General features: G+C 43.7%; 1 protein-coding gene across 1 annotated transcript; it reads left to right on the top strand.

Moving 5' to 3' along the window:
• The first annotated feature begins 4579 nt into the window (after positions 1-4579).
• LOC311141680 (stromal cell-derived factor 2-like) lies at positions 4580-8877 on the top strand. The gene is made up of 3 exons (XM_084177086.1): positions 4580-5180; positions 7581-7777; positions 7901-8877. The coding sequence occupies exons 1-3, from the start codon at positions 5003-5005 to the stop codon at positions 8183-8185; spliced, it is 660 nt and encodes a 219-aa protein (XP_084033212.1). The 5' UTR covers positions 4580-5002; the 3' UTR covers positions 8186-8877.
• Positions 8878-11471: the final 2594 nt, after the last annotated feature.

The raw sequence follows: 11471 nt of genomic DNA, 5'->3' as shown, positions 1-11471 counted from the left end.
AAACTTCTTCCGGCCAGAAAAGCCCACTGTTTATCATCCCGAAACCTGCCCTCCCCGGTCAAAATAAGACAACGTCAGACAAGGAGACAAATGTATCTCGTTTGAATGTAACGGCTGGGTCTTTGGCAGTTGACGCCAATCAATCCCTCACCGGGCTCTCGTCCACGGGCTTGACCTGGACCCCTCAACCAATCAGAGCACAGGAAACACGGGGGAGATTCCAGAGAAGCAGTCGTCATCCACTCTGAGAATAGAGCAACATGAGTGTTCGAATAAGATTGCCTTTGATACATTTACATTACATTTTAGTCATTTAGCAGACGCTCTTATCCAGAGCGACTTACAGTTAAGTGAATGCATACGTTGTTTTTTCATTTTTGTTTTTTTTCATACTGGCCCCCCGTGGACAGGAGCACAAAATGTGTAACGTGTTACAGACATGTTCTCTTGGGGCCCTGGGGGTGTGCCTCTGTGTTGTCCTTCTGAGCTTCTCTCTTGAGGGCCGACGGCTGGACCTGAGCCCCTACACTGTCCACGGACTCCACCGTACCACCCTTGTTGTTCTGTACCCATGCTGATTCTACACTGTCCACGGTCTCCACCGTACCACCCTTGTTGTTCTGTACCCATGCTGATTCTACACTGTCCACGGTCTCCACCGTACCACCCTTGTTGTTCTGTACCCATGCTGATTCTACACTGTCCACGGACTCCACCGTACCACCCTTGTTGTTCTGTACCCATGCTGATTCTACACTGTCCACGGACTCCACCGTACCACCCTTGTTGTTCTGTACCCATGCTGATGCAAAGGCAGAACACATTAACTCTGAGCTTGTCAACAAAAAGGTGTGTGTGTGTGTGTGTGTGTGTGTGTGTGTGTGTGTGTGTGTGTGTGTGTGTGTGTGTGTGTGTGTGTGTGTGTGTGTGTGTGTGTGTATGTGTGTGTGTGTACACTACCAGTCAAAAGTTTGGACACAACTACTCATTCAAGGGTTTTTCTTTATTTGTACTATTTTCTACATTGTAGAATAATAGTGAAGACATCAAAACTGTGAAATAACAGTTATGGAAAATATATTTTATATTTGAGATTCTTCAAAGTAGCCACCCTTTGCCTTGATGACAGCTTTGCACACTCTTGGCATTCTCTCAACCAGCTTCATGAGGTAGTGACCTGGAATACATTCCAATTAACAGGTGTGCCTTCTTAAAAGTTAATTTGTGGAATTTCTTTCCTTCTTAATGTGTTTGGGCCAATCAGTTGTAGGGGTGGTACACAGAAGATAGCCCTATTTGGTAAAAGACCAAGTCCATATTATGGCAAGAACAGCTCAAATAAGCAAAGAGAAACGACAGTCCATCATTACTTTAAGACATGAAGGTCAGTCAATACGGAACATTTCAAGAACTTTTAAAGTTTCTTCAAGTGCAGTCGCAAAAACCATCAAGAACTATGATGAAACTGGCTCTCATGAGGAACGCCACAGGAAAGGAAGACCCAGAGTTACCTCTGCTGCAGAGGATAAGTTCATTAGAGTTACCAGCCTGAGAAATTGCAGCCCAAATAAATGCTTCCCAGAGTTCAAGTAACAGACATCAACATCAACTGTTCAGAGGAGACTGCGTGAATCAGGACTTCTTGGTCGAATTGCTGCAAAGAAACCACTACTAAAGGACACCAATAATAAGAAGAGACTTGCTTGGGCCAAGAAACACGAGCAATGGACATTAAGACAGGTGGAAATCTGTCCTTTGGTCTGATGAGTCCATATTTAAGATTTTTGGTTCCAATCGCTGTGTCTTTGTGAGACGCAGAGTAGATGAACGGATGATCTCCGCATGTGTGGTTCCCACCGTGAAGCATGGAGGAGGAGGTGTGATGGTGTGGGGGTGTTTTGCTGGTGACACTGTCTGTGATTTATTTAGAATTCAAGGCACACTTAACCAGCATGGCTACCACAGCATTCTGCAGCAATACGCCATCCCATCTGGTTTGTGCTTAGTGGGACTATCATTTGTTTTTCAACAGGACAATGACCCAACACACATCCAGGCTGTGTAAGGGCTATTTGACCAAGAAGGAGAGTGATGGAGTGCTGCATCAGATGACCTGGCCTCCACAATCCCCCGACCTCAACCCAATTGAGATGGTTTGGAATGAGTCGGACGGCAGAGTGAAGGATAAGCAGCCAACAAGTGCTCAGCATATGTGGGAACTCTTTCAAGACTGTTGGAAAAGGATTCCAGGTGAAGCTGGTTGAGAGAATGCCAAGAGTGTGCAAAGCTGTCATCAAGGCAAAGGGTGGCTACTTTGAAGAATATAAAATATAAAATATATTTTGATTTGTTTAATACTTCTTTGTTTACTACATGATTCCATATGTGTTATTTCATAGTTTTCATGTCTTCACTATTATTCTACAATGTAGAAAATAAAGAAAAACCCTTGAATGAGTAGGTGTGTCCAAACTGTTGACTGGTACTGTATGTGTGTCTGTGTGTGTGTCGGTGGCGTGTTGTCATGGAAGCCAATGGAAGCCAGGGATGCCAAGGGAAGCCAGGCTTCCCCAAAAAATGGACCAAGATTAAAAAATATTGTAAAAAACATACAAAATAAGTCTCTCAGTGTTTCAGAAATATTCTTCAATTCGCAAGAGGCTGAATTTATCTCACCGGTTAAAGCATTCAAGCGAATGAAACAGCACCCCTCTGTCTCAGTATGTGTAGTGTATCTGATGCTGTCTGGTCAGAAAGAGTATGACGTTGTTGCCCGCCCGGAGCATTAAATGCAAGGGAAGCCAGCGAGCATTTGGCCTCCCTTGATAAATAAAGTATAAAAAAATAGCCTATCAGCATTGAGGTAAACTGACTGAGCTCAACTGTGACTGGTCCTGGCGCACCAAGGGAAGCCGGCTTGGATTTGGCTTCAGACCAATCACATCGCAAGCCAAACTTCATTATTGACAGAATAAAACTTGAATTGTAGCTAAAATCGTCCCTTTCCTAAGTTAGCCATGGATGGAGATAGGGATTTGGACTTGTGGTTTTACTTAATTATTCATACTGGCCAATGATTATAACGGCGATTCTGATCCAACCACAAATTCATACATTGTGCCCCTGGCCTGAGAGGATGGAAGTTCAATATGTAGCTAGCTAGCTGGATGTAGTATGCTAATGTTAACTAGCTGGGCTGGCATATTGTTGCTCATGAAAGTTAGGCTAGCGAGGAAGTATTTTAGCCAGGTAGCCTAGGACAACAACAAATAAAAGCCTGTACAGTATGACAGAGGGAAAGACCGTTTAGGCAACATGAAAGAGGAGGATGGCGTTGGCGTTTCTCTACAAGTAGGGTGAGTCAACATGTTTTTTCTACTTACACACACACACACACACACACACACACACAGAGAAATCAGTACCATGGACAGCCACATCATATTTATCTTACGTTGATTGGACTAAATAGTTTTTGGGGTCTTTTAGTTGTCACTGTATTAGACTAAGCAGAGGTGATTATGTTGAAATGTTGAAGTTGAAATGGTGCTGGAATAGTGGAGGCAGCTCCTGTTTTCTCTGCAACTTGCGGTAACTCTCTGGTGTTCTAAATCTATAGTTGTTTAGTAGTCCGGAAATGTTGTAAACATTAACTTGCTTGACCATGCTGTAGGTCATGTAACTGTTTGTTACATGCAACATGCTTTGCAATATGTGGTGTGTTTATGTAGGGCTGGAGAAAAAGTCTGCAAACACAGTAGCTCTCCAGTAGGAGGGTTGGTGACTCCTGATTTAAACCAGACTGTATAGTTAGGCTTCCAAATAGAGAATTGGATTACTCCTCCTATTTTCACAGAAACTTGGCCAGACCCCTCATCACAGGTACACCGGCTGTCTTCCACCAGTGAGCAGCAGTTTCCGTGATCTCAGAGAAGGATCCAGCCCTGTCCAACCTCAACAGAGAGACCAGGAGGGAGACATACCTCTCCCAGAAGGCCCTGTCCACCCAGAAGGCCCTGTCCAACCTGTTGTTGACGTGAAGCAGGAGTGATAGGAAGGGAGAATGAGGAATATGAGGCCAATGTGTTTGATCAACTAGGGTGCATCACAGTGGTCTGAAGTGGGTTCTTCTCCTTGTCGCAATTCCTTGTCTCCTCCTCTCATTAATCTCTGTTGACATGTCCAGCTCTTTATAATGCAGATGGTGGAAATAGGAGGGAAGAAAACCTAGCCTACTAAATTGTTCTATAGCCTAAATCATTGAATGATATGGTTGGCCACACAATAACACTCAAATTCGATTACGATAAACACAAGCCATTTCAAAGACCATATAAGGGAATCTTGCGTTGCAACAATGTATCAATCTTGTATCAGCAGTAGTTTTCTGTTTCCACAGCCACAAGTCAACATTCATGAAGAGAAACATTTACTTTTTTGGTCTTAATTTTTTTATTTAACTACGCAAGTCAGTTAGGAACAAATTCTTATTTACAATGACGGCTTAGACCGGCCAAGCCCGGAAGACGCTGGGCCAATTGTGCGCCGCTCTATGGGACTCCCAATCATGGCCGGTTGTGATACAGCCTGGAATCGAACCAGGGTGTCTATAGTGACGCCTCAAGCTCTGAGCTGCAGTGCCTTAGACCGCTGCACCACTCGGGAGGGTTATGTTTAAGGTTAGCAGTGGGGTTAGGGTTAGGTTTAAAATCACATTTTAAGAAGATAAATTGTAGAAATAGGCGGTGTTTATGACTTTGTTACTGTGGTAACTAGTGACGACGACTTTCTGGACATAATTTCATTTCCGCTTCCGAATTAATTTACCAAATTTGCAGGACCTCGCATATGCTTCAACCAATCACAGATCAGCATGTGTTATATTTTACTTCCGTGATCAGGGACTTGTCAAGCTCTGATTGGTTTACATCAGCACTAACGTTTGAAAGTGCCTTGTCCTCGAGTTTTACATCCTCTCACTCATGTCCATAGAGACAGAACAATGGTATTAATTTACGCTCTACGCGGCTTTATCAAATCATTTTTGGTCGTTCTTTTGTGGTCCAATTGCGAGGGTCGGGAGTCCGAGTTTAACTATGTCACTTGCGGTTCGCTCGTGAAATTGCTGAACACGAGACACAACGTTCGGCTGCACTCTCATGATGTAAAATACGGCTCAGGTAAGCCATCATCATCAACCACCTTCATCACTAGAGAACTCCATCATCAACCTGCATCACCAGTTATTGACGGAATAGTCTAATGCTGCGTTCAAAACAACTGGAAACTCGGAAATCTCAGAATTCCGACTTCAAGGGTTTCAAGACAACTTGGAAAACGAGCTCTGATTCTTTTCCGCGTTCCCAGTTGTCTTAAAAGCACTATACATGTAAATCTTAGTGATTTCGTTTAATAAAGGCACCACAGCATAACAAAAAGCCTTACAGACAGTCATGAATCGGTTGGTCTCCATTTATTTGCTGCATGTCAGGAGGACCTACGTAAACCTATAAGTATCACGGCTTTAAAATGGTTATAACAATAAACTAATTTATTTGCCTATATGACAGTGGACTAGACTGGTCGAGAATCGAGCTAGCAACAACGTATCAATCTGTGAGTGGAACATTTGTTCCAACAATGTATCATCACTCGATAGTGAAAAACATTTGTAACAACGGAATAAGCAGGTGTTGACATTCCAGTGCGGTCTATTGGATACATTTTCCTCCCCTTTTTAACCACTGATCAAGACAGGAAGTAGAAGCCCTATTGTAATTTACAGTAAAATGTAAACTAAGCTGGTTGCAAATCTTGCCATTCCCAGAGAGACGTATCAGTTGCACCCAGAGCAGGTGTACTGTAACCTAACACACAACAATAGAACCCACAGGAAGTGGGTTTTAGCTGTGACACATACTAACGTCGCTCTGGATAAGAGCGTCTGCTAAATGACGTAAATGTAAACATACTGGACTCTATTACAGGAGGAGCCAGTCATTGCAAAACTGACCTTTTTGTTGTGTGTTTTAGTAATATGCCATCATTCAAATTAAAGTCTATTGGTCGCGTACTCAGCTGAGCAGATATTATAGTTGGTGCAGTGAAACGCTTATGTTACTAGCTTCCTAACAATGCAGTTAAATGTCATACAAGTGCACAAACAATCACACAAAAAAAGCAACAAGAAATCAAGAAATGTCGGAACTAATCCCATTTAACAACCCAAATAGCACTGTAACAGTAATTCAAATGCTATCTGTACATATATACACCGGATGAATTTATACAACATATACTAAGAATGGTATGTACAGCAGTAGATATACTAAGAATGATATGTACAGCAGTATATATACTAAGAATGATATGTACAGCAGTAGATATACTAAGAATGGTATGTACAGCAGTATATATACTAAGAATTATATGTACAGCAGTAGATATACTAAGAATTATATGTACAGCAGTAGATATACTAAGCATTATATGTACAGCAGTAGATATACTAAGAATGATATGTACAGCAGTAGATATACTAAGCATTATATGTACAGCAGTAGATATACTAAGAATGGTATGTACAGCAGTAGATATACTAAGAATGGTATGTACAGCAGTATATATACTAAGAATGATATGTACAGCAGTATATATACTAAGAATGGTATGTACAGCAGTATATATACTAATAATGGTATTTACAGCAGAATGATATGTACATCAGTAGATATACTAAGAATGGTATGTACAGTAGTATATATACTAAGTATTATATGTACAGCAGTAGATATACTAAGAATGATATGTACAGAAGTAGATATACTAAGAAGGATATGTACAGCAGTATATATACTAAGAATGATATGTACAGCAGTATATATACTAAGAATGGAATGTACAGAAGTAGATATACTAAGAATTATATGTACAGCAGTATATATACTAAGAATGGTATGTACAGCAGTATATATACTAAGAATGATATGTACAGCAGTAGATATACTAAGAATGATATGTACAGCAGTATATATACTAATAATTATATGTACAGAAGTAGATATACTAAGAATGGTATGTACAGCAGTAGATATACTAAGAATTATATGTACAGCAGTAGATATGTTAGAGTGAGCTATGTCAAGAATCCAGTGTATAAATCGAGTTTCGAATTTCTGGTTGAATTTCTGGTGAGTGACTGCCGATTTTAATATCCCAAAGTAATTTTCTGCTGTAGGTAATAATACATTTACAATACATTTACATTACATAATACTAGAAACTTTATGAGCAAATCATGTAAGAAATAACACAACAACAAAATAATAGTGTAGAGGTGGCTAGGAACCTGAAACAGGACGACCCTGAAACAGGACGACCCTGTCTGTCGGTGCCATCTTGCACATCAAACCCAAAATTCTGTGACATTTTTTTAGGCTAAACCTTGTGCTCGAAACCTTTGATACAAGACTGTAGCCTGTATATGCATTTCGTTCACTGACACTCTGGACTCTGAAATAGGAGAATGAAGACAAGATGGATGTTTGAGGCAAAGCTGTTGACTCCTTTATAAACTGTAGGTAGTGGGCAGCAGTCTGTGACGGGGGTTGAGAGTGCAGACGATGCCAACAGTTACTGGAGGATTCGGGGGAAGCCCAACGGGACCTGCCAACGCGGTGTGCCCATCCAGTGTGGGCAGGCCATCCGCATCACGCACATGACCACGGGACGCAACCTGCACACACACCACTTCAGCTCGCCGCTGTCCAACAACCAGGTAAGAGAGGCAGTGGGCATACACACACAATTTTCTGTCCCACAACCAGGTAACACACACACACACACCACTCTCCTTCAATGCTGTCCATCAACCTGACATTGTCCCATTCTCTCTCTCCAGGAGGTGAGTGCGTTCGGTGAGAACGGCGAGGGGGATGACCTGGACGTGTGGAGGGTGCAGTGTGACGGCTCCATCTGGGAGCGGGACAAGATGGTGCGCTTCAAACACGTTGGCACCGACGCCTTCCTGAGTGTGACGGGCGAGCAGTACGGCAACCCCATCCGCGGGCAGAGGGAGGTGCACGGCATGGGCACTGCCAACCAGAACAACTACTGGAAGGCTATGGAGGGCGTCTTCATTCAGCCAAGCCAGGAACCACTGAGACACCATCATGAAGAGCTCTGATGACATCATCAAGCCGCTGCGTCACGATGAGCTCTGACATCATGACAAGCTCTGATGACATCACAATGAGCTCTGATGACCTCATCAGACATCATCACATAATGTGCACCTAGGCTACGTCTGAAATGGAACCCTGTTCCCTATTATATAATATATACCCACATGACTCTGATCAAAAGTAGTGCACTAAACAGGGAATAGGGGGTCATTTCAGACGCGGTCCTAGTCGACTGCAGGATGACACTGATGCAGCTGACTGGGTCAAGATGACTCCTATTACTTTGTAATTACATTTTTTGTATACCCATTACCCAACCAGCACCAACGTTGATGACTATTGACTACTGAATATAGGCTTACATTAGGAGCATCAGGCTCTGTGCAGTCAGTCTCTGGTGACGTGATCAGACAGGGAGATGAGAGGTTTGTCTGACGATGAGAATCAGTTGACGTTTAGAATTTGACATCTCTGAACAAAATGGAAGTGAAGAATTTTTGTCTTTGATTAGTTTGAGGGAGAATGTTGTCAGGCAGCTGCCCTGCTTGAGTCTGATATCAGAGGTATTAGCACCTGCCTCCAGGGGAACATCTAAGGGAAACACTGCCATTTCCAGGTGAATCTACTGTACCTGTCTACTCCTTAGCGACAGACTGCACACATCCTGATGCTAATAAAAACAAGACAAACCTTGTCCGGATGTTTCACTTCCAAAGTCTACGCCTCTAGCTGCTGTGCCTTTTACCTATAATAATGATGTCACATTTAGACACCACGTAGTGTGCTGTAAGGCCTTTCCCCTGGAACATGACTCACCTTATTGCTCCTGCGCTTTTGGGAGTGTTTTCCTATTGTGTTCAGACTTCTTTTATGTTTGTATGTCAGGAAGGGATATCGTTTAATTGTATAAGGGAAGAAAACATCGTATAAGATGATTTAAGTTATTTGAAACAAAACCTTTTTTTTTGGCCTCCATCTGCAGTTTTTTACTGCGGGACATCGGGGAGGATAATGTTATACTAAAATCATATAGAACCTCAACTCCATATGTTATGATGAAACACCTTAGATTGGGTTAGTTGCTCTTTCAGTGATAAATCACATCCATAATGTGTTTCTGTGCCTGTGTCCAAGGAATATTCTCTAGTTGTGCCAAGCAATAATACAATGCATGTCTCTAGGCTACTGCACACATCCACAATCCAAATAAACGAGTTATTAGACAGAACAAACTCTAATGACACAGAGAAGTCGTGTACTCTTACCCAGTTTATTTATCTCACGCAATAACAGGGCAGAGACTAGAACTTCAGGCTGGAAAATGGTCTCAGACAGAAAGATAGAAAGCATAAAACAGGACTCATATTAGCAATATTACGAAGGTTCTTCTTAGAGTGAGAATCTGACAGGGGATCAGTGCAGTGGAGCTGCCAGTAGTTGACTCATAGAGGTAAATAGAGGACTCTGGATGGATATTAGCCGTTTTAGACTCAAAGATTAGTATCAAACTATGTATCAATCTTGTATCAGCAGTAGTTTTCAGTTTCCACTAGTTACCACAGCCACAAAGTCAAAAATGTCAATATTGTAAAGATTCATGAAAACAAACATTTACTTTTTGGTCTTAATTTTTTTATGTAACTAGGCAAGTCAGTTAAGAACAAATTCTTATTTACAATGACGGCCTACACCGGCCAAACTCGGACCGGTTGTGCGCAGCCCTATGTGACTCCCAATCACGGCCGGTTGCGATACAGCCTGGAATCGAACCAGGGAGTCTGTAGTGACGCCTCAAGCACTGAGATGCAGTGCCTTAGACCGCTGCGCCACTCGGGAGTTGACTACAGATCGGAATTCTAGTTCTATTTGACCTCCCAATCAGAGCAGGCCCCACCTAAAATGGCTGACAAACTGTTCCATTCGGATGTATAGAGGCTCTATGACACTGGCCTATCTAGGGTTCTTCTATGACTTTGGTTGACTCTGCTGCCTCCATGCACAGGGCTGGTCCTGGATCAGTGTGGAGGGGGTGGTGGGCGGATGGCTGCAGAGCTCCTGGTTGCTGCACTGAGCGACTGATAGGTGGCGCTACTAGCTTCCTCTGGGGTTCTCTCTGGTAGCTGTGGTGCCTGGGTCGGCTGTAACATTATCATAGGTATCAGCAGCTCCAGCTCCAGCGCCTGGCGGAAGAGTCACGTCAATGGGATTCCCCCGAGGTTGGGATGAGGGCTGGGAAAACCTCTTCCTGAAGCAGAGAGAGAGTGCTGTGGTCGTGATGGAGCAGATGACGCAGGTTCCAACGCTGGAGTTGTCGTGTCACACAAACGCTCCTACCCGACTAGGGCATGGGGCTGTGACTGCAGGAGTAGGGCATGGGGCTGTGACTGCAGGAGTAGGGCATGGGGCTGTGACTGCAGGAGTAGGGCATGGGGCTGTGACTGCAGGAGGAGGAGTAGGGAATGGGGACAGCCACTCTCTTCTCCACGATGCTCCTCCAGCCCCCTGCCGGATTGAGTGTCCACTGCCTCGACGTGCACACATACACCCCACCCTCATCAGCTGCCATCACCCTGGAAACCACCAATCTAAACACTCAGTTTTCACGCGGGATCAATCGCAACCCCCCCCCTGTCCGTGAAGCGCTGGGCTAAGCGCTCGGTCACGTATACTCCCCAGTCCGGTCCAAAGGTGAAGATCTCCCCCAATGGGGCATCTTCTCTCCTCAGCGCCCAGGTGATTGACAGGACAGTGGAGGCGGGTCACGTGTTGGATCACGTCACCACCCTCGGGGACTACGGACTGAAGGTTCTCGTCGGTGCTGCTGTCTGACTTTATTCTTTATTCTGATGTCAACGATGTTAACACGGTCTGAGGGTTCTCGTCGGTGCTGCTGTCAGACTTTATTCTTTATTCTGATGTCAACGATGTTAACACGGTCTGAGGGTTCTCGTCGGTGCTGCTGTCTGACTTTATTCTTTATTCTGATGTCAACGATGTTAACACGGTCTGAGGGTTCTCGTCGGTGCTGCTGTCTGACTTTATTCTTTATTCTGATGTCAACGATGTTAACACGGTCTGAGGGTTCTCGTCGGTGCTGCTGTCTGACTTTATTCTTTATTCTGATGTCAACGATGTTAACACGGTCTTGAAGTGACGCTTCTGGGTATCTGGGGTCCAAAGTGGAAATGACCTGGATAGGTTGAGCCTTCCCTTTCTGCATGGGTCAATGAGAATCCTGCTCTCTGTGACAACACAGCGTATCGACATGGGTTGTCCCTCCACACGGAT

This window comes from Coregonus lavaretus, assembly GCF_964263955.1.
Source record: "Coregonus lavaretus genome assembly, chromosome: 14".
NCBI classification, from domain to species: Eukaryota; Metazoa; Chordata; class Actinopteri; order Salmoniformes; family Salmonidae; genus Coregonus; species Coregonus lavaretus.
Note: the sequence above shows the minus strand (reverse complement) of the source record. Positions and strands in the feature narration are given on the sequence as shown.

What these genes read in the sequence shown, in the direction of transcription:
- LOC311141680 (XM_084177086.1), top strand. Translation starts at nt 5,003, where the DNA reads ATGGTATTAATTTACGCTCTACGCGGCTTTATCAAATCATTTTTGGTC. An exon ending in TGATGTAAAATACGGCTCAG is followed by an intron (nt 5,181 to 7,580) that starts GTAAGCCATCAT and finishes TATAAACTGTAG; the next exon opens with GTAGTGGGCAGCAGTCTGTG. An exon ending in CGCCGCTGTCCAACAACCAG is followed by an intron (nt 7,778 to 7,900) that starts GTAAGAGAGGCA and finishes CTCTCTCTCCAG; the next exon opens with GAGGTGAGTGCGTTCGGTGA.